We start from the raw sequence: 24,524 nt of genomic DNA on the forward strand, positions 1-24,524 counted from the left end.
GAAACTATATGAAGCCTAGGACAACTGTTCATCAAGCTGAAAATAGCTTTTTTAAAGGTAATAGATTAAGAAAATCTAATATGATCCAACATAAAGTCATTATCTTTTAAACAAAAAATTAAAAACCAACCACATATTTCCCACACAAAATCATTATCTCTCTAACATAAAACCTAAACCAAGATAAACAACCGCAAAACGAAAGATGAGCAACATTAGCATATTTTTGATGTTGAGAACAGGACGTGAACGCGATCCAAAAAACCCCCTCAATGCTTTCTAACAGCAGCTTCCACTTGCACAATATCCACTTCCTCAATGTCCTTTTTTGAACGATCCATACAATGCTCATAGACATTTCGTAGGAACCTTAGAAGGTCTGATGGCTGACGTTTATACGGTTTAACTTCCTCATAATTAAAAACTTTAATAAAAAACGATTCCAAAGAATTGATGGCTACTGGTTCGTTCCAATCGAAGAACTCTAGAAAATCATCTGAGTTCAATTTTTCGCGCAATTCGCTATGCGTGCTTTTAAGTTTATGATGAAGTTCACCAATGTACTGCATCCTCTGACTAGGAGCCATAAAAAATGGGTGTTCCAACAATTTCTTAACGTACCTTGGGTAACTGAAAAGAGAAAAAACAAAATTCATAAACGCATGTAATGACATATCATATTCCACAAAAATAAAAAATTAAAAAATTCAATCGCTCACTCTTGTAATTTAGTGTTGAAACAACCAAGAAAGCTAGTAAGTTCTGGCCATTGAGTATCGCAACTCAAAAACGGTTCAAATAGAGATCGCAGCATCCGACTAAAATCCTTGAAGTCTTGGAAAGCAACTTTGTCTTGTTCCTTAAGTCCTCCTCCTATGTTCATCACCTTGAGTGTGTCACCCACAAAAACATAACTTGTCATTGTCCTCAAGGAACCATGGAAAATCCCCTCAGCATGGATGTGAGAGATCAAATCAATTAATTGTCTGTCAAACCATGAAATACATAAGTTAACCATAATACAAATTAATATATCAAAAACATAAATTATTATTAAACTCACCGTATTGTACGACACCAGTAATCACAAAGGCAGCGAAACCCAATCTTCAAATCTACCTTGTTTGGATCAGAAAGTTCTTCTGATATTACCTTAACTTTCCAATCAGAAAGTGAAATGTCGAATCTATCATAACAGAGACTCCACCATCCGCTCGTACCCTCCTTATTCTGTTTGCAATATGCAATCATCCATGGACGGATAAGTATTCTGTCGGATACCTTTGCGTGTAAATGAAAAATTTGCTCAGCTATTTGTTCTTGTTCATCTCCATCACCGATATTCAAGAAGGAAACATCTATCGCTTTACCGTTCCTTTTAAATATGAGCTCACCATGATCATACAAACTTTTATTCCTTGAATAGTTACTGGAAAGTTTATAAAAGATCACATGTGCACCCTTAACCATGTCACTTGAATCATCACTGTCGAAATATTGGTCATTGATGTACTGGAAAAAGTCAATTGGAATTTCCATTTCCTGGAAACATTAGAATTAGAATCAGGACCCCAAATACTAGAGAAAAAAGAACCCTAAGCAAATGAATGTAAATTTTCAAATTATTCTAAGAAATCTGCATGCCGCAAAGAGTAAAAATCTTAATTTTATCACCGTTAAAAAAAAAAGTTTATAAATATAAAATCTCTAATTATAATAGGAAACATAAAATTTCAATTAAAAAAAAGACTCGTTTTAACAATTTAATAATTTTCCAACAAAAGAAAAATAAATATAATAATTTGCATAGTCCAAATCACCAAAAATAAAAGCCCTTGGATCTTTCTTTTGACTCAATTTGGCAGACGCTCCAATTCAAAGAAATCTAACATAAAAAAAATAATCCACAAAAACTCGAATGGGTTAGATTAGAAACTAGGGAAGAAGAGAACAACATCAGCAACAAGCGATGAAACTGAGAAAACAAAAGACTACAGTCAGTCAATCTGGACGAAGAGCCCCACAACAGCATACTGTACCAGACCCGAAACAACAGACAAAAATAGATAAAACGACTCATTAGAAGCCTTAAGGCCATGAGAGATCTCCAAGCTTGAGAACTCTTGGCAGGACGCAATTTAATTTAATTTTTTTGATAACACAGACAGCTATTATTCCCAAAATAAAATACTTTGTCCCTCATGAGATCTCCAAGCTTGAGAACCCTTGGTTTCAAATTTTCTTGTCGGAATAAGGATTATGAAGGCACATGTTTATTTTATTGGACAACGTCTCCGATTTGCATGGCAAATTGCAGTAAGTGCTCAATTTAAATAGTTTAAATTTAATGCTTGACATGAGCCAAGTTATTTGAGACTCAAATAACTTGTGTCCCTAGTATATATTATTGGTGTGATAAACAAGTATTGTCGGTCAATCAATGTTCAATAGACAAAAACTACTCATACTTCAAAAGAAAACAGATAAAGATGTATCGTTGGTCAACCAATGTTTCAAAAGACAACACAAAAGCTATTCAAATGTTCAAGAGAAAATATAACATAAACTAGATTATAAATGAGAAAGCATAATGTGACCTTTTAATTATCTTGGACAATGAAGCAACGATATGTAGTCAGAGAGAGATCATTGATTAAGGAGAGCGATATTGAGTCAAAGAAAGATGATAGATTATATATAGAGTTTGAACAGCCCCAATCTCATAAAACGAGTAACAAACTCAAAAAACGGGTAACATAAAACATTGCATGATAAAGCAGGTAACAAAAACACAAATTTAAGAAAGGGAAACTAAATAGGATAAAAAATGACTAGTTTTTTTTATTTTATATTATTAAAAATATAATAAAAAGAATAGCAGCAGCCTTTGGAATTTTACACGAGTTGGAAACTTTCCTCATATCACACCGCCCGCTTATTAAAAAATAAAATAAATAAAATCACACCGCCCCAAGTATAGAAACTTTCCTCATATCACACCCCCAACCAAGCATAACGAAACTTTCCTCATATCACCCCCCCAGCCAAGCATAATAAAACTCCCCTCTACAGCGGCATCCAAACCCTAAATTCCCTTTGCATCAATTTGCATTTCAATAGCGAAGCCCTATCATCTGGTATCATGGTGCATTGGCAAAAATCTCAACCTTCCGACGCCGCCGCTGATCTCATCTCGGGTGAGGCCATGTCTTGACCATGAGTTCCCGCCAATATGATCCACAGGGGAAGTTACTGGAGATGGAGAAATCTCCGGTCAATATATCGGAGATAGGGAAAACCCAAAAGTTCGAATTGCAAACGTCAATACTGGAGCTGCTTGGCCTACTAAGCGCCAATGGTGGTATTCCCGTTCAACCCGACAGTCCCAGGCTGACGATGGCTTCCGCGGCCGCTGATTTCACCCCTGCTCAATACCGTGCCTTGACGAAGTTATCGGAGGTGCTTTCCGCCCAGCTTTCTGCACAACTATCGGCCCAGCTTTCTGCACAACTATCGGCCCAGCTTTCTGGCCCAGCAACTCCAACTGGCCGATTCGCAGAAATCAATACTGGAGGAGCTTCGTTTAATACGCTCCAGTAATGCTACCCCGAGTCAATCCACGACGACTCCAAATTTCACGGTGGTTGACGACAGTCCCAACCGTGAGCCCTTTAATCCTCACCCAAGGTCAGTGCATTATGACTTAGTGGATTTCATCTTATCTTCATGATTTTGTTTCTCCGTAAAATTGTTGATGTTCTTCTTTCGCATTGCTGCAGTCGTTTTTTTTTTCTCTTAAAAAAATTCGATCAATTTTCTTTTGTTTAGTTTTTCGGAGAATTTTGCATGCATCTTAGTTATATTTAACGATTCTTAGTTGGACTATCTTTTCGGCTATCTTGATGCTACAAGAGGTTTTATATCTCTTTACTACCATTCAGTTCACTTGTGTTACATATTGAAATTGAATTGGATTACCAGCTCCTATTTCGAGCGCCTTTATCTGTTCCTTTGAGGTGTTTTCTTGCAAAAACTGTGTTATATTTTCTGAGGAATCCGATGTTATATATTCTATGAATTGAACTTTGCATTTAACTGTGATCGATCTATTACTCTTTAATATTTACTGTTTTGTTTGTATTTGTTTCTGTGTATATATATGCTTACTAAAGTAAATGGTGCAGCTTTACGTTGCTTCATTCATTAAATCTCTTTAGGCAGGTAGGTCTTTGAAAATATTAATTTGACTTGTTATATATATCTCTCTTCTCTGTCCAGCTTTTCCGTGGAGCCAGAGCATGCATCGATGACGATAAATCAAGGGGAAGATAGATCGGTATATTTATTTGTGTCTTTTTATGATGGCGAATACACTGATTCAATCTATAAAGTGACATTCAAACACGGAGGAGTCAGTCATGAACCCCCAGTAGTTGGACTTGTGGCGGAGTACTATGACAGTTTTCACATCAAGGGTGCAAGGATTTTCAACCGCTCCAAATTATATATCATTCCACAGGATGGTTATAATAAAACTCCTGGGGCCAAATCTTGCAGGCCATTAGGATATAGTATTGACACAAAGACTGGGTCATATTGTTCATCTCTTCCTCCTAGCATAGCCTCTAAACCAGTAGGAACTCTTGTGTCTGCTTATGACAAGCTTTATTATGTTGCATCTCCAGCGTGCTCACCACCAATTAAGGAGCCCTCGTTCGAGAGATATGATCCTGATCAAGACCTTTGGGAGCGAATGACTTCTTTTCCATTTTATCATGACTATGGGAGCCATACGAAAATAATTGGTTATGCCGTTTGTTATGGCATTATTTTGTTTTCATTGTCAGACTCCTACTTGAATCCCTATGTCGTTGCTTTTCATGAGAGTAGAAATCAATGGAATCGCGTGACTTCTGCTTCTTATGCTTCTTTCCGAGGGAGAGCCGTGGTTGTAGGCGACACTATCTATGCCTTACATGCGCTTATGGAGGAGGTGATTATAGCATTCTCATTTAGGATGGACAAAGGTGAAGACGGTGGCATTGCATTTTCCCTAAACCCACAATTTATATTGCGTGGCCTGAAGATTGCTCATCCACCAGTGCCATTTCGTGAGCTTAAGACAGGGTATTTGGTCCATTTGGGTAACAAAGACTTTTTTCATGTCAGGACTGGCAGTCCTGATGGTGAAGCATGTCCCATGGTTCAATATCTTTGTATCACCACGTTTCAAATTATTGTTGGAGAAGGAGGAAGACACATGATCAAGACCATACATTCAACTGTTCATCCTATGGATATCAAGGGTCGTGAATGGTTCTCACTTGAGTTCTGCTTCACACCGTAAGTTTTCTTCACATTTCTTGTGTTTTCATCAATAAAATTACATTTGAATGTTGGAATTATTTTACATTTGGTATGTAATAAGGTTTCTCGTTATTATGCTCAGTGAGTGCGGGGATTACGAACCCATAGAAGAGGAGAGTGTGAATCAGCCAAAACAAGAAGAAACCACTTTGGATGAACATGATAAGCAGTTTTTGATCCATGAGGGGACTCATCGTAAGCTTCTTGCTTACCCATGGCTAAGGTGAAAGAAATGCGTTTACAATAAAATCTTTTTATTTATTTAATGACATGAATCAAGAGAATCAATTGTGTGCATTTCCAAGTATTTTTATAGCCTTTGAGTTTAGTTTATCGTAATATATTATTGGGTTTTGCAGAGAGTAGCTAAGCTGGGGTAGCCGCTGTGTATCATGAAATAGGCGCCATCGCCGCCATGCATCATGAAAGGCCAAGCACAAACAAAAAAATAAAAATAAAACCCAATTAGGACCGCAAACCGAAAACATGGAGGAGGGAGTGATTACGAGTGGAAGACAATAAAAAACCCTGTAATGTAAGAAGGTGTGGCATTTGCTGCATATCTTCCTAACTCAGTGCTATCTTTTCCCCCACATATATATAAATATATATTTGTTTATTGAATTACGATATGGGAGGGTTATTTAATCTATGGATTGGTGATAATTGATTTCAGGTAAGAATTTATATGTTTGCTTATATTCTTAGGTCTCTAACGGCAAAGTAAATTTTTTGGCTTTCAATGTGATCCAATGTGACAGAGCTGTAGAGCCTAAAACTTGTATATGCTTCTTGAGAGCATATAAAATTAAATTTTAAATTTTATTTAAAAAAATTATCTTCTTTTGTTGATAATTTAATACTTTTTTTCTTTCTAACAAGTGAATTATTTTTTACTTTTATTTATTTACTGTGTTCAGGGTTTTGATTTTGAGCTGTGCCTTAGGTGATTGTACTTGGAGTTGGTAGGTACATAGTTACAGCAAAACCAAATCAAATGTGTACCAATTCAATTTCTGAGAATGGTTGATTGAGAAGTTTGTTTCGGGTCATTGAACAATGGCATAATTACAGGAGACATCGAAAGCAATGATGTCTTCGTTCTTATCGGACCCTTATTCTCGCTTGCTATTGTTGTTGTTGAATCATAAAAGGGTTGAATATACTGCCAATGATAAGCTTATTTAAGGGATCGTTAAATATTTTGTAGGCTTCATTCCGCATTATATTTCACTAATCTAAATCATCTATTTTGTAGATATTCATTCAAAGATTATCTACAAATATATATATATATATATATATATATCACTTGAATTCGATATCATTTGACCACTTAATTAAATTATTGAAATTCTGGTACTTTTTTGAAGCATTGTGTTCATTGATTTTGTAGAAAACAATTAGATGTCTAAACGGTTTTCAATTTATCTAATTTAAAAGGATGATCCATCAATGAAAAAATGCTTAGGAAGAGAGTCATACATGAAGTGTGTACAATGTAAATACACAAACACACATGGACCACGGTGGTGTACCTAAAAATATGCAAATATTATTTACAAATTTATAAATAAACCTGATCCTAGACATGTATTTATAAAAAAATCCAAGCACTATTTAAACATAGAAACACACCCAAAATCAACCCCAAAGTCAACTTTTTGGGTGTGTTTATAAATGAGTTTTGAGTGTGTGTAATAATGGATTTTGGGTATGTTTATAAAGTGTTTTGGGTGTTGGGTTTTTTTATAATTTCAACCTCCATTTTGGATGTTTTAGTGAAACTCCCAATATTATTCATGATCGAAGCTTGACAGAAGTAGACAGACCAGGAACTTTACATATATGCATCACTCAGAAGTAGATTATCAGAACCTACGAATACCTACCTATTATGTTTTCTAGTTAAATCGATGCACTAGATACTAAGATATAACAAATTTTGATAAGAGTTTAAATTAGGTTACACCTTGAGGCCTAAACCTAGTGGAATAAGAAAAGATTTTGAAGCCTATTAAGGGGTCCTATTTATTTCTTCTTTTGTGTGAACCGTTGTTGGGTGGGCTTGGAAGATTAGTCAAGTCACCCATCGGTGATGAGTAGAGACGACTTGACCTAGCCCTGTATAAGCTTAAGGCCTTGCTCTCGTCAGACACATTCTCTAAACCTAATCTCATCATAAAGAGAGAGCTGAAACATATTCTGAGAGAGAGCTGAAGTCTTGAGCCGTTCTTATTTTTGCTGGAATTGTTGCTGCTGTAGTTGAATGAGTTCAGATGGTCATGTACTCAAGAAAGATGGCGCTATGTATGTCTTTACGTATTTCAGATTGTTTGAAGGATCATGAACACGCATATAAAGAAATCTAATGGTTGGTATCATAGCACATGATTATTCACACACACTGAAATCGTTTTTTTTTAAAGCATGCCTATTACGATTTCTTATGTGATTATGCCATGATGAGTTTTGGTTATGTTTAAAATTTGAAGATGGATTAAACATGTTTTTTTTTCTAAATATCAAGAATATTAAAGAATCTAGAAAAATATGTTGTTAATTTGATTTTTCATATATTCAAAACTTTAAACTCAAAACTTTAAACATGTTTTTGACCTAGCAGATGACCTTAATACCCTAAAAATTCTCATATGCCATAGCAAAGCAATGAGTTGTGTTAATTAGGTTATTCTCTATTCATAAAGGTATTTTGCGTAAAAAACAGACACAAAAATCCCTAAAACACTGTACACGACAGAAATTACTATTCACTGCAATTTAGGGTTTTCTCTCTTGAACTGTGCAATTTTGCGTCAAAAATAGACACCAAAAACCCCTAAAACACTGTACATGACAGAAATTACTATTCACTGCAATTTAGGGTTTTCTATCTTGAACTGTGTTTGTTTGGTTATTTTCTGAGCTAGATAGGTGCTTGTCTAGGTGCTTGTCCTATAAGCTCGAGCCTAAAACGATTAGCTTGTCATTTTATAGGTTATCCCACAAGGTTAATGTGTCACATCCGGGATCGGCTTCGCCGTAATACGATATTGTTCGCTTTGGGCCCTCTTTTTGCTCTCATGATTTTGTTTATGGGAACTCATGAGCAACTTCCCAGTGTGTCACCCATCCCAGGATTGCTCTAGCCCCAACTCGCTTAACTTGAGTTCCTATGACTCAAGTCGTGAGCTCCTAAAAGACCTCGTGCTAGATGGAGGTGGGCATGCACATATAAGGCACATCACCCCCTCTCTGTTGGTCGATGTGAGATGTTACAATCCACCCACCTTAGGGACCCGACGTCCTCGTCACACTCGCACCACACGATAGAATGGCTCGATACCAAGTTGACAGGACCCGAATTCTTCTGAACCCGAGACTAAATCTTGTGAAAAATTCTTACATCACCCTAATGCCAGGGCCACTTACTAATACTAAAGCCTTTTTTTTTCCAAATTAAGGAAAAAGCGGAGACTTTGCGAAATTTAGGTGAGTCTCCTGTAAATTGGACTTTACCAAATTTTCCAACCTGTTAAAACAAACACAGTTTATTCACAACTAGCAAAATGCATAAGATAAATCATGTGGTTTACATATAGGGCTATGGCCTTCAAATAATTCGAAGCCGAACCACCAACAATGCTCTTAAATCAAATAATGAAATTAAATGATGCAATTAGTGAATCAAACTAATTATGCATTCTAATTGTAATCTACTTAATATAACTTCCCGATTTCCATCATCTGATATTTAGCAACCACAATCGCAAGTAGATTAAGGACTCGGTTTAAATTGTACAACGATCCAAAATGGGTTCCAAAAATGTATTAACCACAACCACATTTTAACAACACTCACTTAGCCGCACGGGAAAATGTAAAATCAATCAATCAAGCCTCATTTTGAAACGAGTTTAATGACCATCGACAAAGTCGAAACCAAATTCATCCAAAGACCAAAATAACTTTAGTTCGCGGCTGCACCCGGGTGGGACCCCAGACTACCTACGTACCCTTACTGAGAGATCAAGCCACACGTAGTTCTTCCATCCATAATCATGAACTAGATGATATACAACCGTTTTCAGTAATACAAATAAGTTATTTCTAGAATTATATTTCCCCTTTAATTTAAATCACAACACACTAAACATAATTCTTTTCTAATATTAATCTATCCCCGACATAGTAAAATAATCCCTTTTTCCTCTCTCTGTTACTTTACTACATGCCGAAGAGTCCAACGCCATGCGTAGTAAAGTAACAGTAACCCAAGTATACAGATCCTCTATCACACGCCAGATAATCTAACATCATGTGTAATAAGCTAATAACATAACAATACATGCCCATACGTCTGATAATCCAACACCACGTGTGGCAAGGTAACTAATATTTCAATAAGCCCACACGCCGGAAGATCCAACGCAACGTGTGGCCCAACCAAATCATGTTTTATGCGCGCAGACAACTTCATCACACGCCGGATCATTCCAACGTCACGTGTGAGTACAACAACTATCCATATATGCCCCCACACGCTGGAATCATCCAACACCACGTGTGGGTATAACAACCAAAGAAAGGTACGTAACATGGTATAATTGCATTCACGAATTCCAACACGATCCTAAGAATGCCTAAATTCACATATAATAAAATGGAGTCGATCCAACGGTCCGAACATATCAAACCCAGATAACGCCTAATATGCGATGTCCGATCAACGATCAAAAGGTAACCAAATTCCTATCCGAACATACCATTGTGCTCAGGACGATATGATGATTATTTTAGGACTCAAAGACCGGCCAAAAAGTGGACCACACGCCGACAGCGCGTATGACTCAAAGGCAGAACTATAGAGGGGCTCATAGGCTTTGGCCCAAGGCTGATTTTCCAACTTAATCTTAAAGGTATATAAAAAAATACCCTACAATTAAATATTAGCCCACCGTTTAACACACACAACACCTTTTCTTTTTAGGGAGATTCACGATTATACCCAATATAAGGACCCAAATTATAAAAATACCATATATGAAATGAATTTTAGAATCACATTCAAATTACATTTACAACATAACAAAGGCTTTTAACTTCTTATAAATTACAAAACTGTCATCGATTTCTTAAAACAAGCCCATCCTCAAAAGCTCATAAAAAAAACTCAAAACACTCAATAGGGCATCAGAGTAATTTAATAATCAAAATTAAATTAAATAGAGCCAACTATTATTTTTTGAATTTGTTTATAAAAATTAAATGAGTAGGGTTTGCTTATATTTTTTGTGCTAAGAATGAGTATATTACTAAATATCTCTTCTTTTTATCAGCCCACGGAAAGGATAAGGCTAGACAGCAACTAGTCTTTGAGGGAGAACATGACCTCATTCTTTTATTCAGGTAGCCTTGCCTTGGAGGTAGGCGTGGCAATGGGTTGGGTCGTGTCGAGTTCGTGTCGTGTCGAGATAATAAACATGTCAAAAGTATTCAACCCGAACCCGACTCATTTAATAAACGTATCATGTCGGGTTCGACTCGTGTCGAGATAATAAATGTGTCAAAAATACTCAACCCGAACCCGACTCATTTAATAAATGTATCATGTCGGGTTCGAGTCGTCTTAAACAGGTGACTTGGTTGATAACATGTTTACTCACTCCTAATTTCCAATTTTAAAAGGGGAAACATAAAAATAAAAAAAAATAAAAAAAAAGAGGAAACATGAGATTACATTAAATTTAAAAAATATTTATTTAAAAAAAAAAAAAAATCAGGGCGTGCTTCCTGATTCCACAATAGGAGCCTTTAGTTTGGCCCTCTGGATCTCTTCACTTGGATTTCATGCACAGTTTCTTAGGGCTCATCACTTGAGCTCCCAAGAATCACAGCCTTATCTTAAGCATAACTTGTGTCGTGATCTTGATGGTTGCGTTTACCTAGTAGATCCAGGGCCTCTAGTTGCTTGTGTCGTGATTTATAGACTTACAATGATAGGAAGGTAACCCACAAATTATGAGTTAAAGACTACTAATTATATAGGTTACAATATATCGAAAGGTGAAGGTAATGAATATAATGGTGGTCATCCACATACATATAATGTATTGTATTGTATTGTATTGTATTCATTTCATATTTTAACTTCAGAACATAATTTAATTAAGCTGGCATGCATGCCTCGTGTCATGGGAAACAGCCCTTGACAATTCTTCTTCACCTTTGGCACCAACTGCGCACCCCAAATTAAATTAGCTTCCATCATCACTCATCATCATCTACGATTCTATTCCCCTTGAGCTGGTTGACGGGAGTAGGTAATGCTCAGAAAACTATGTCAAATAAAACCCAAAGGCAATATTTTCGTTAAGTAACCGTACAAGGCCTACGTCATAGTAGTAGTATATCATAAGACAGACGGACAAAACCAAAGGCAAAATGCTAAAAAACTACATGAATTATTAAGCCTAGGACAACCGTTCATTAAGCTGAAAGTAGCTTTTTAAAGGTAATATATTAAGAAAATCCAAACCAACATAAAGTCATTATCTTTTAAACAAAAAATCATTATCTCTAATATAAAACCTAAACCAAGCTAAACAAACGCAAACAAAACTTGAGCAACATTAATTTGTTGAGAACAGGAAGTGAATGCGATCCAGAAAACCCTCCCAATGTCTTCTAACAGCAGCGTCCACTTCCTTCATGTCTACTTCCTCAATGTCCATTTCCTCATTGTCCACTGTTGAACGATCCATAAAATGCTCATAGACATTTCGCAGGAACTTTAGAAGGTCTGACGGCCGACCTTTATATGGTTTAGCTCGCTCATAATTAAAAACTTTAATGAAAAACGATTCCAAAGAATTGATGGCTGCCGTTGTGTTCCAATTGAAGAACTCACCAAAATCTTTTGAGTTCAAGTCAGAGCGCAATTCTTTATGCGTGGTTTTAAGTTTATGATGAAGTTCACCAAAGTACTTCATAACAAAGAGAAAGTGAAATGTCGAATCTATCATAACAAAGAGTCCACCATCCGCTCGTACCCTCATTATGTTTGCAATATGCAACCATCCAGGGGCGGAGAAGTACTCTGTCGGATACCGTTGAGGTTAAATTAAAAATTTGCTCAGCTATTTGCTCTTGTTCATCCCCATCACCGATACTCAAGAAGGAAACATCTTTCGCATGATAATACTGGAAATATTGTTCATTGATGTACTGGAAAAACTGAATTTGAATTTCCATTTCCTGGAAATATTAGAATTAGAATCAGGACCCCAAATATTAGAGAAAAAAGAACCCTAAGCGCATGAAAGTAAATTTTCAAATTATTCTAAGAATTTTGCATGCCGTTTAAAAGCAAATTAAATTTATTACCGCTAAAAATCTCTAATTATATTAGAAACATAAAATGTCAATAAATAAAAAAGACTCGTTTTAACAATATAATAATTTTCCAACAAAATAAAAACGAATACAAGAATTTGCAAGTCCAAATCGCCAAAAGGAAAAAGGCCATTCTTCGGCAACCAAATTACATAAAATGTATAGAGTTGAACTAAAGCTCCAATCTCATAAAATGAGTAACAAACTCAAATTTCATAAAACGGGTAATAAAAAACATTGCATGATAAAACAGGTAACAAAAACACAAATTTTAAAAAGGGAAACTAAATAGGTTAAATAAATAATATTTTATGAGTTGTGTGTGTTTTTTATTATTATAAATATAATTAAAAAGAATAGCAGCCTAGTTGACTCTAGAATTTTGCACGAGTTAGAAACTTTCCTCATATCACAGCGCCCCCTTATAAAAAAAATAAAAAAAATCACACCGCCCCAACCAAGCATAACGAAACTTTCCTCATATCACACCCCCAGCCAAGCATAATAAAACTCCCCTCTACAGCGGCATCCCCAAACCCTAAATTCCCTTTGCCTTTGCATTTCAATAGCAAAGCCCTTATCATCTGGTATCATGGTGCATTGGCAAAATTCTCAGCCATCTGCCGCCGCCGCTGTTCTCATCTCGGGTAAAGGCCATGACTTCCCGCCAATATGATCTAAAGGGGAAGTTACAGGAGATGGAGAAATCTCCGGTCAATATATCGGAGATGGAGAAAACCCAAAAGTTCGAATCGCAAACATCAATACTGGAGCTGCTTCGCCGACTGAGCGGCAGTAATGATATTCCCGTTCAACCCTGCAGTCCCAGCCTGACGATGCCTTCCGCGGCCGCTGATCTCACCCCTGCTGAATACCGTGCCCTGATGAAGTTATCGGAGGTGCTTTCCGCCCAGCTTTCTGCACGGCTATCCGCCCAGCTTTCTGCCCAGCAACTCCAACTGGCCGATACGCAGAAATCAATACTGGAGGAGCTTCGTCTAATACGCTCCAGTAATGCTAGCCTCAGTCAATCCACGACGACTCCAAATTTCACGGTGGTTGACGACAGTCCCAACCGTGAGCCCTTTAATCCTCACCCAAGGTCAGTGCATTATGGCTTAGTGGATTTCATCTTATCTTCATAATTTTGTTTCTCTGTAAAATTGTTGATGTTCTTAATTCGCAAAAAAAAAAAGAAAAAAAAAAGAAAGGATCAATTTTCTTTTTGTTTAGTTTCTCGGAAAATTTTCCATGCATCTTTAATTATATTCAAAGATATTGGCATTTTTACTGTTTTGTTTGTATTCGTCTCTATGTATACATGCTTACTAAAGTAGATGGTGCGGCTTTGACCTTGCTTCATTCATTGAATCTCTCTAGGTAGGTAGGTGTTTTGAAAATATTAATTTGACTTATTCTATCTCTCTCCTCTCTGTCCAGCCCAGAGCATGCATCGATGACTACACATCAGGGGGAAGATAGATCTGTATATTTATTGGTGTCTTTTGATGATCGCAAATACACAAATTCAATCTATAAAGTGACATTCAAACATGGAGGGGTCACTCATGAACCCCCAGTAGTTGGACTTGTGGCAGAGTACTATGACGGTTTTAACATCAAGGGTGCAAGAATTTTCAATCGCTCCAAATTATACATCATTCCAGAGGAAGTTTATGATAAAACTCGCGGGGACAAATCTTGCAGGCCATTAGGATACAGCATTGACACCAAGACTGGGTCATATTGCTCATCTCTTCCTCCTAGCATAGCCTCTAAACGAACAGGAACTCTTGTATCTGCTTATGACAAGCTTTACTGTGTTGCACTTCCAGGGTCCTCACCATCAATTAAGGAGCCCTCCTTCGAGAGATATGATCCTGATCAAGATGTTTGGGAGCGAATGACTTCTTTTCCATTTTATCGTGACTATGGGAGCCATACGGAAATAATTGGTTATGCCGTTTGTTATGGCGTTATTTTATTTTCATTATCGGACTCTTACATGAATCCATATGTCGTTGCTTTTCATGAGAGTAGAAACCAATGGAATCGAGTGACTTCTGCTTCTTATGCTTCTTTCCGAGGGAGGGCCGTGGTTGTCGGCGACACTATCTATGCCTTACATGCGCTTATAGAGGAGGTGATTATAACATTCTCATTAAGGATGGACAAAGGTGAAGACGGTGGCATTGCATATTCCCTAAGCCCACTGTTTGTATTGCGTGGCCTGAAGATTGCACGTCCGCCAGTGCGATTTAATGAGCTTAAGACAGGGTATTTGGTTCATTTGGGTAACAAAGACTTTTTTCATGTCAAGACTGGCAGTCCCAATGAAGAAGCACTTCCCGTGGTTCAATATCTTTGTGTCACCACATTTCAAATTACTGTTGGAGAAGGAGGAAAACCTATTATCAGAACCATACATTCAACTGTTCATCCTGTGGATATTAAGGGCCGTGAATGGTTCTCACTTGAATTCTGCTTCACGCCGTAAGTTTTCTTCACGTTTATTGTGCTTTCATCAATAAAGTTACATTTGTACGTTGGAATTATTTTACGTTTTATTTGTAATAAGGTTTCTGATTATTATGTCTCAGTGAGTTCGGGGATTATGAACCCATAGAAGTAGAGAGTGTGACTAGTATGAATCAGCCAAAACAAGAAGAAACCACTTTGGATGAACATGATAAGGAGTTTTTGATCCGTAAGGGGACTCGTAGTAAGCTTCGAGCTTGCCCATGGCTAAGGTGAAAGAAATGTGTTTACAATGAAATGTTTTTATTTATTTAACTGATCATGAATCAAGAGATTCAATTGTATACGTTTCTTCAAGTGTTTTTATAGCCCTTGGGTTTACTTTCTCGTAATATTATTGAGTTTTGCAGTGGGAAGCTTGAAGTATAAGGCGCCATGCATCGTCAAAGGGCCAAGAACAAAAACACCCAATTAGGACCGCAAACCGAAAACATGGCGGGAGGGAGGGATTACGAGTGGAAGGAATTTGACTTGTAATGTAAGAAGGTGCTTCATGCATCTATATGACGAATGATGAGTTGGGAAGAAACTGCTTATATAGTTGTAAATTTTGGATTATGGGTTATTGCAAATTTTCTTGTGAGGAGTGAGTTAAGCATATGTACCAAGATTATTGGCATGACATTTGCTGCATATCCTCCTAAGTTCTCAGTGCTATTTCCCCCCCATATATATATATATATATATATATATATATATGTAAATTTAATATATATTTGTTGATTGAATTACGATATGGGAGGGTTAGTTAATCTATGGATTGGTGATAATTGATTTCTGGTAAGAATTTATATTTTTGCATATATTCTTAGGTCTCTAGTGGCAAAGTAAATTTGTTGACTTTCAATTTGATCCAATGTGCTAGAGCTGTAGAGCCTAAAACTTGTATATGCTTCTTGATAGCATATAAAATTAAATGAAAAAAATAAAGGAAAATACTATAGAGTGCTGCTATTTCACCCATGGTCTTATTTTTCCATTCACTTTATCTTTCCACCCACCATGTAAATTTGAAATAACACAATCCTGTTTTACTACCCACCATTATTCCTAAATTACCTTTTAATTATTAATTCAAGCAAATTATTTAATTATTCATCCATCGATCTTCATGACCAATCACTAGCATGGGAAAATCCCACACAATTTATCTGTGTTTTTTTTTTTCCTTTCTTATGGGCATAAAAATTCCAGTCATATATGTGATTACCCATACTCAGACAGTACAAAGAGCATCGTGTACTGGAGTCGGTGAGGGAAGAATCAAGAAGATACAAAATAACATGATGAGTACGAAAAAAAAGGTTCAGTGGGTAATTATTTTGCATTTTTCGGAAGTGATTGCGTGTAATTTTCAATAACTTTTTCTTTTCCAAATTTTCTTTGTTATTTTATAATCCAAAAATCAAACCATCTATGATTTGCTAGGAGTTACTAGAACTCGTCTAGTTTCTGCTGATATGCTGGTGTAGGTTGTTCTTTGGGATTTATCTCCCCTTTTTCATTAAAAAAATTAAAAAAAAAAATCTCTTCCTAATGCCATACAAACGAAGTTCTTGTTCCAAACGGGTATAAATATTGGCAAACATTTTTGAAGGGGTACCTGCAACTGATAATGTCAAAGGGGTTGGGTTAAGTGAAATTCCTAACAAAGGCAATTGCTAGAAGTGAGAAAGGGAGCTTAGAAGTTGGGATTTCATTTTGCCAAAGGGGAAAAAATGGATAAGAAAAAATAAAGAAAAACAAATGGATGGAATTGTGGGCTTCTTTTTTCGGTGACTATTGATAGCCACTGGCGGACCAAAGAATTTTTTAGCGGAGGTGCAATTTTGAAAGGTTAAAAACTCTTTGTGGATTGAACATCTAAGGCTTTTTACCTAGATTGACCTTAGGTCCATTTATTCATTCATATCATACATGAAAAATTGTTCTATGTAAAAATATTAACTAAATATGAAAAATGGTTTTTCGGAATAATCATTTTCTCAATATAATTTTTGGCGGCTTTTATTCCTTACACATCAAATAAGAAAACTTGATTTTATGGGATTTTATTATGAAGTATATATTGACTTAATGAGCTATCATTTTTAGCACTAAAATCGATTTTTCAAATTTTGATTTGGGGGGAATTTGATTTTCTAGTATTTTTATTTGAATCTAAATGGGGGGTACTTCCTTATTTACATTGTAAACTTAAGTAAATAGAGTAATATAAAAATAAATGAAAGTAAAAAGACAAAGACATTTACTTAAATGTTGAAGATGGAATTAAGGAGCAAAGGGGCAATTTCAAGTACCAACAATAGTTTTTCTGGCGAGGAGAGGTGCAGCTGCACCTCTTTGCTCCTTAACAGATCCGCCAGTGTTGACAGCGAACAAATCACTAAATTTGTAGAGGCAATGAGAAGAAGATGAAACGACAGAAAGAGTATTAACATGTGTTGAGGTTTTTTCTTTATGTCCTTAGAAGTCATTTTATAAAAGGGTAAATTTGTCTTCAAAAATTTGAAAATAAGGTGGGTGGAGAATTAAGACAAGAGAGTGAAAATAGCAACACTCATACTATAATGTCTTATCTTTGTTTTGATAATTTAATACTCTTTTTCTTTAGGCTTTTTATCACAAATGGTCCTTCAGGTTTACAAAATTATCACGAATAGTCCCTCAGGTTTTTTTGTGACACTAATAGTCATTTAGGTTATCATTCACCCATCAAAATGGTCATTCTGTTAGTTTCTGTCAAAACTTCCGTTAAAATAACATGCTCAGCTTGCTTTTTGAAATAATAATATCATCATTCCACTCAACCTTCGACCAAACCCAACCGTCAGAACCCTTTCCCTCTATTTCCACATGGTCCTTCCATTTTAGCGCCCCTGTAGTATATAACCAATCAAAAAAGTAAACTTCTGAAGAAATTGAAACAATCCAAGCTCAAGAGAAAGACCAACAATGGAGAACTCCAGAGAAAGACCAAAATCATGGATCAATTTGAAAAATAGAAGTCCTACAAATTCATTATCAATGGCATATCAAATACAGAGTCCTAAAAAATTTATTGAACCACATCAGTACTCAAAGAACCAGTGCACCACATCAAAGACATCAATCTTGAGCAAGTCCTAACACAATATATCAAAATGAACTTCCCAAATCCTAACACAATACATCAAAATGAACTTCCCATACAATACATCAAAATGAACTTCCCATACAATACATCAAAATGAACTTCCCATACAATACATCAAAATGAACTTCCAAGTCCTAACTCAAACTCTCCATGGACTTCCTCTTTTTGCTGGAGACTCAAGTCTTTTTTGCTGGGTTTGTAGTGTCGTGCCTTGGTTTGATGAAGAAGGTTGTGAAAGAGGAGGCTGTGAACCCACTGTTGGTATCGATGTATGAGATTGTGCAGTTGTTGTCCTGTTATGGCCTCCTCTTGCCACCTAAACATATTAATGTACTAGTAAAACGCCAAAGAAAATGATATTATATTTTGACCATAGAAAATGACATATGAAAGTGAAAGAACCTTTAACTTTTGTTTCCTTTGCCTAACTAGCTTATCTTTGGGGTCCTTTCTGCCAATTTGAGGCTGCAAATCAAATCTGAACATTATTATGAATTATATAAGGTCCCACATATTTATACCTTTTTATATTGAAATGAAATGTGCAAAAGAATTTTATACCTATTTGGTAGCTGCATTTGTGCTAGAGGTCTCACATGTTTTCTTATTGTGTCCATCCTTGCCACATTTGATGCATTTGAATTTATCATAAACCCATTTTCTTAGTCTATTTCTTGATGTTGCAGCTGGTGGCTCTCCTTGTTCTCTGACACGTTTCTTTTTAGATATCCAAACTTGCTTCTTATATAAAGGAGGCAACAATGGGTTAGGATCATGTCTTTGCCATTGATCTATGCTGGGCATTGGTGATATAATAGGGTTATAAGACTTCAGATAAGCAGCCTTTTTGCAACATTCATCTACATAGTCAAAAAGGTCTTGCCTTCTTCTACTAATGCAAGCGATTGCATGAGAACATGGGATCCCACAAAGATCCCATCTCATACAAGAGCATGATCTTTTTCCAAGATCTACAGCATATTGTCCCCCTTCCATATTTGTCACTTGGTACTTCATATCCCCATATAATATTGGAATGCAATACCCAAACTCAACCTTGTTTTTTTCAATCCTTGGTCCCACTGACTTTTTCCATTTAAATGCAGCAACCCTCCTATTTGCCATTCTCACCATGAGATTGGTCCTTATACTCTCAAGCATTTGAAGAATTGGCTTGTCCCGTGCCTTCACTATGGAAGAATTAAAGGCCTCACACAGGTTGTTTAACAACATATCACACTTATAATGGGTTTTAAAGTGAGATCTACTCCAATGTTGGGTTGGCTTTGGATGCAGCCACTGCCAAGCTGCTTCACTTTCCATCTTCATCCTTTCCATTTGACATTTTCACCAAGGGATTGTTGTTGCTCTAGTTGCATCCCACAAAATTTGCTTCAATGTTAATCCAGGATGTGATCCCTTAAAGTTGTTGTAGAAATCCCTCACGCAATGTCTATGTTCTGCATTGGGTATCAACTCAGCAATTGCAATGCTGAAACCTTTTTGTTTGTCTGATATAAAAGCGTAAGCATGGCCATTTTCAATCCTCAAATCCCTTATCAAATGTTGGATGAACCATACCCAAGTTTCCTTATTCTCAATCTCCACAATTGCATAAGCTATAGGAAATATTCCATTGTTCCCATCTGATCCAACTGCTGCCAATAATTGTCCAGGATGTGGTCCCTTAATAAAAGCTTCATCCATACCTATTAGAGGCCTACATCCTTCTATAAACCCTCTCTTGCAAGCATCCAAACATATGTATAGCCTATGAAATCTTCTTTGATCACCATCCATCTTTGTTTTAAGCACCACTGTGCTTCTTGGATTTGCTTTCTTTAATTCCTCACAGTAGTCATGCAATTTGTGGAATTGATCCACAAAATCACACTTGTTCAATGTACATGCCTTCTTTCTAGCTCTATAGATTTGCTAGGAAGAAGGTTCCAACCTAAAATCCCTTTGAATTGTAGCTGTAAATCCCTTTACAAACCAGTCTGGATCTGCCCTTAACTCATTGGAATATTTCTCAACCATAAAGGTTGAATTCATCCAAAACAACTTCTAATCAACTGAACAATCATGCTCCAAATTCATTGTTTTAATCACCACGGTTGGTGACTCATCAATTCTTGATGCATATATTACAAATGGACATCCTTCCTCACATGCAGCCGTCAACCTATTCTTGTCATTCTTCTTAAACCAAATTTTCTTCCTAACTTGCAACCATAATGAATCACAACCTCTTTGAACTGACTTTTGTTGGGAAAGTGCATACCAATATCAAAGCTTTGATTCCTCAACATAGACTCTCTCTTCCATTGTCGATAGTTAGGAACTACTTTGGTTTTTTTCTTCTTGCTACTAACTTCATCATCCACATACCCATGTTGCTATGAAAATCCTCAGAGTTTGCCAAATGATCTGAAATCTCCCCTGCAAAACCCATCTCTTCAGGCTCATCTTCAATCGGATTATCTATATTTTCCTCAAACATATTATTATCGATCTCAATCTCTTCAGCTTCTCCTATTTGCTCATAGTCACTGTCTATGAATTCCATATCCAATGGGTCTTCCTCATCTTCATCTTGTTCCTCTTCAACCTCACTGTCGTTTTGCCCCTCATATTGTACCTCAAAAGCCTCATTTCCCCCCTCAGTAGGTAGGTCCCCAAGCTGCCATTGATTTCTGCTTGAATTCTCTTCTTGTCTTTTAAAGGTATCAAGGTTGTCATCATTCCAATCAATAAACAAACCATCCCAATTCAAAGATTGGGCCACATGAATCTCTTGCACAAATGGTATTTCGTTATCAACAATGTTCATAGGCATACAAGGTTGACTTACTGGTTGTTGTCTAACTACATATAAAGGCATATTTCTACTCTTAGGCATGGCTGCAACCATCTTCAACACATGCTCATCATTTTCTAAGATTTTAAAATCCTCATTGTCCACCTTGCAAAAAAAACTAACTCATTCCTTTCATATCCTAATTGTTCTACAATCCTCACAAGCTCAATACATGACATTTTATCTCCATCTACGTGGTTAAGAACAAGCTAATAACATGAGCAAATCGGGGAGAGTTGAAAACTCAAATACAAAACACAACTGAAACCAATTTGAATAAGAAAGAACCGTTCAAACTGATGTATTGGGAAGAGTTTGACCTACGTACGTACCTGGTGTTGGAAAGAGAATGGGGAGAATGGGGTCGTCGTCTTGTCTAGTGTTTTGGGCTAAAGAGATCAATAACAGTTGTTCAATGTCTTGTGCTTGATTCATATAGGAGGCGTGTTACTAACTAGAGTAATGCTACACTTACCACATTTATATCCCACATTTTCATACCACCTTATGTGGCGGATAAAGTGGACAATCACATCAATTAAAAAGTGTCAATAAATCATAAAAGATAAGAAAACTTTAAATTAATTTTAATTGATGTGTTGTCCACTTCATCTGCCACATAAGGTGGTATGAGAATGTGGTATACAAATGTGGTAAGAGTAGCATTATTCTACTAACTAAAAGTCATCCAGGAAAAAACTATGTATATATATATATATCTATATATATAAAGCAAAAGGCAGAGAATAGTGAAACATTCAAAATACCAGAAAATGCCCTTGGTTAATTCAAATATTAAGAATTTCCTTTATTAATTAAATGAGGATAATATGGTAAATTCATTTTTTTAATATTTAAACAAAATAAAAATAAAAACAAAATCAGATAAGAAGTCCTATTTTTATGGAACATAACTACCCATGTTATCTTTTCTTCATTCTAAAAATAAAATAAAAAATTAAAAGTATTAAAAAAAATTAAAATTAAAAGAAAAATTAGACAATGGATCATATTTTTATGGAACACAACTATCCATTATTTCTTTAATTCTAAAAATAAAATAAAAAATAAAAAAAGAAAGCCAATTGGCACATGCGTGAGCATGTGCAAATGGGCTAATATATATAAAGCAAAAGGCAGAGAATGGTGAAACATTCAAAATACCAAAAAATGTCATTAATTAATGAAAATATTAAGAATTGAAAATATTAATTAAGTTAGGATAATGTGGTAAATTCACATTTTTTTCATATTAAAAAAAATAAAAAGAAAAATCAGATAGTTGATCTTATACTACCCATTATCTTTTTTAATTCTAAAATAAATTTAAATTTTTTCCAAAAAAATCCTCTTGCAAGCGCAGAGAGGCTAGTAAAGCAAAATGTAGAGAATGGTGAAACATTCAAAATACCAAAAAATGCCCTTGGTTAATTCAAACATTTAGAATTGAAATTATTAATTAAATGAGGATAATACGGTAAATTCATATTTTTTATATTAAAAAAATTAAAATTAAAAACAAAATAAGATAACATGTCCTATTTTTATGGAATATAACTACCCATGTTACTTTTTTTAATTCTAAAAAGAAAAGAAAAAAAAAAAAAAAGGAAAACGAATTGGCACATGTGTGAGCATGTGCGAAAGGGCTAGTATATATATATAAAGTAAAAGGCAGAGAATGGTGAAACATTCAAAATACCAAAAAAAGCCATTGGTTAATTAAAATATTAAGAATTAAAATTATTAATTAAATGAGGATAATATGGTAAATTCATATTCTTCATATTTTAAAAAATTAAAATTAAAAACAAAATCAGATAATAGGTCCTACTTTTATGGAACATAACTACCTACATTATCTTTTCTTAATTCTAAAAATAAAATAAAAAAGAAAACTAATTGGCACATGCGTGGGGCTAGTAAAGCAAAAGGCAGAGAATGGTAAAACATTCAAAATACCAAAAAATGCCATTGGTTAATGCAAACATTAAAAATTGAAATTATTAATTAAATAAAGATAATATAGTAAATTTACACTTTTTTATATTAAAAAAAATTAAAATTAAAAGAAAAATCAGATAATGGATCCTATTTTTATGGAACACAACTACTCATTATTTTTTTTTAATTCTAAAATTAATTATTATTTCTTTTTTAAAAAGCCTCCCGCAAGTGCGGAAGCACATGCGAAGAGGCTAGTACTAATTAAGCTTCCAATTCCATAATTACAGCAAATCAAATTAAATGTATACTAATTCAATGTCTGAGAATGGTTGATTGAAAACTTTGTTTTCGGGTCTTTGAACGATGCAATAATTATACCCTCAATCAGAAACAATCACAAAAGGTCTACTTACCAATTACATAGCAAAATATTAGGGTAAACTATAATCTATTTGTACCAAAAATTGCAATAACTTTTGTCAATTTCTTGCCAAAATACGTGATCTAGAAGATTTGTAGAAAATTCGTTATTTTGCATATCAAATAGATAGAAATTTAAGGCTCAAAATGTGACAAAAGCTCGTGTAGATGAGAAAGACTTCCATGAAACATGAATAACACTATTTTGGTATCCCTGATCAATAACGTTTTTACACGTGTGACAACACTTCCATATGACATAGTATTATTGGTCAGCGATGACAAAATAGTGTTATTCCTGTTGCAATTAAGTTTTTTCTCCGTATGGAAAGACTAGTTGAAATTGTATATTAGAAGATATTTTAAAGTTAACAAAATGTGTTGACGGAATCAAAAAAATTCAAATGTCAAAATGAATTGAGATTCTTTGTACTGCGAATAAATGGACATTAATTTTTCATAATAGATCTTGTTTCAAATCATGGTCTCATTTAAGATTTGATGCAGGAAAGACTTGCGACCCATATTTTTAAATAGTTAGCACCAATCACCATATGTACTTTTCTCTAAATACAATTTAAGGATAGATTATGAACAAAATTATTCGAATCTAGTATATACAGATTAATCTTCTTTTTATATTGTCAACAGTTCACATCTGTCTATGCAAACTTTCTGTTTTTCTTTCAGAAGCTTTTGTTTTTGTCAAACGAAATAGTTAGAAATTTTGTTAATTAGGTTATCTTTAGCTAAGGATTAATTTGGCTGGTTAAGTTTTGTTTTTGTCTATGCACCCGTAAATCTTTTTTTTTTTTTTTGGCTGGTTAAATTAAAAGATTCATTTGAGTAAAACGGATAACA

The 24,524-nt window shown here is 35.3% G+C and overlaps 3 protein-coding genes across 3 annotated transcripts; 2 read left to right on the forward strand and 1 right to left on the reverse strand.

Annotated features, from left to right (window-relative positions):
* Positions 1–3,027: 3,027 nt before the first annotated feature.
* LOC103338554 (uncharacterized) lies at positions 3,028–5,997 on the forward strand. Its single transcript, XM_089041586.1, has 5 exons — positions 3,028–3,512; positions 3,550–3,687; positions 4,279–5,343; positions 5,450–5,590; positions 5,727–5,997. Exons 1-5 carry the CDS (start codon positions 3,217–3,219, stop codon positions 5,731–5,733), a joined length of 1,647 nt encoding a protein of 548 aa, XP_088897712.1. The 5' UTR covers positions 3,028–3,216; the 3' UTR covers positions 5,734–5,997.
* A 7,224-nt stretch (positions 5,998–13,221) lies between these two features.
* LOC103338551 (uncharacterized) lies at positions 13,222–15,933 on the forward strand. The gene is made up of 4 exons (XM_008241763.3): positions 13,222–13,864; positions 14,203–15,255; positions 15,363–15,512; positions 15,651–15,933. Exons 1-4 carry the CDS (start codon positions 13,419–13,421, stop codon positions 15,667–15,669), a joined length of 1,668 nt encoding a protein of 555 aa, XP_008239985.3. The 5' UTR covers positions 13,222–13,418; the 3' UTR covers positions 15,670–15,933.
* A 3,064-nt stretch (positions 15,934–18,997) lies between these two features.
* LOC103338552 (uncharacterized) lies at positions 18,998–19,789 on the reverse strand. Its single transcript, XM_008241764.2, has one exon. It carries the CDS (start codon positions 19,772–19,774, stop codon positions 18,998–19,000), a length of 777 nt encoding a protein of 258 aa, XP_008239986.2. The 5' UTR covers positions 19,775–19,789.
* Positions 19,790–24,524: the final 4,735 nt, after the last annotated feature.

The sequence above is a fragment of the Prunus mume genome, linkage group LG7 (assembly GCF_029339155.1).
Source record: "Prunus mume cultivar Tortuosa linkage group LG7, ASM2933915v1, whole genome shotgun sequence".
Classification (NCBI taxonomy): domain Eukaryota; kingdom Viridiplantae; phylum Streptophyta; class Magnoliopsida; order Rosales; family Rosaceae; genus Prunus; species Prunus mume.

What these genes read in the sequence shown, in the direction of transcription:
- LOC103338554 (XM_089041586.1), top strand. Translation starts at nt 3,217, where the DNA reads ATGAGTTCCCGCCAATATGATCCACAGGGGAAGTTACTGGAGATGGAG. An exon ending in CCCTTTAATCCTCACCCAAG is followed by an intron (nt 3,688 to 4,278) that starts GTCAGTGCATTA and finishes TTCTCTGTCCAG; the next exon opens with CTTTTCCGTGGAGCCAGAGC. An exon ending in CTTGAGTTCTGCTTCACACC is followed by an intron (nt 5,344 to 5,449) that starts GTAAGTTTTCTT and finishes TATTATGCTCAG; the next exon opens with TGAGTGCGGGGATTACGAAC.
- LOC103338551 (XM_008241763.3), top strand. Translation starts at nt 13,419, where the DNA reads ATGACTTCCCGCCAATATGATCTAAAGGGGAAGTTACAGGAGATGGAG. An exon ending in CCCTTTAATCCTCACCCAAG is followed by an intron (nt 13,865 to 14,202) that starts GTCAGTGCATTA and finishes CTCTCTGTCCAG; the next exon opens with CCCAGAGCATGCATCGATGA. An exon ending in CTTGAATTCTGCTTCACGCC is followed by an intron (nt 15,256 to 15,362) that starts GTAAGTTTTCTT and finishes ATTATGTCTCAG; the next exon opens with TGAGTTCGGGGATTATGAAC.
- LOC103338552 (XM_008241764.2), bottom strand. Translation starts at nt 19,774, where the DNA reads ATGGAAAGGATGAAGATGGAAAGTGAAGCAGCTTGGCAGTGGCTGCAT.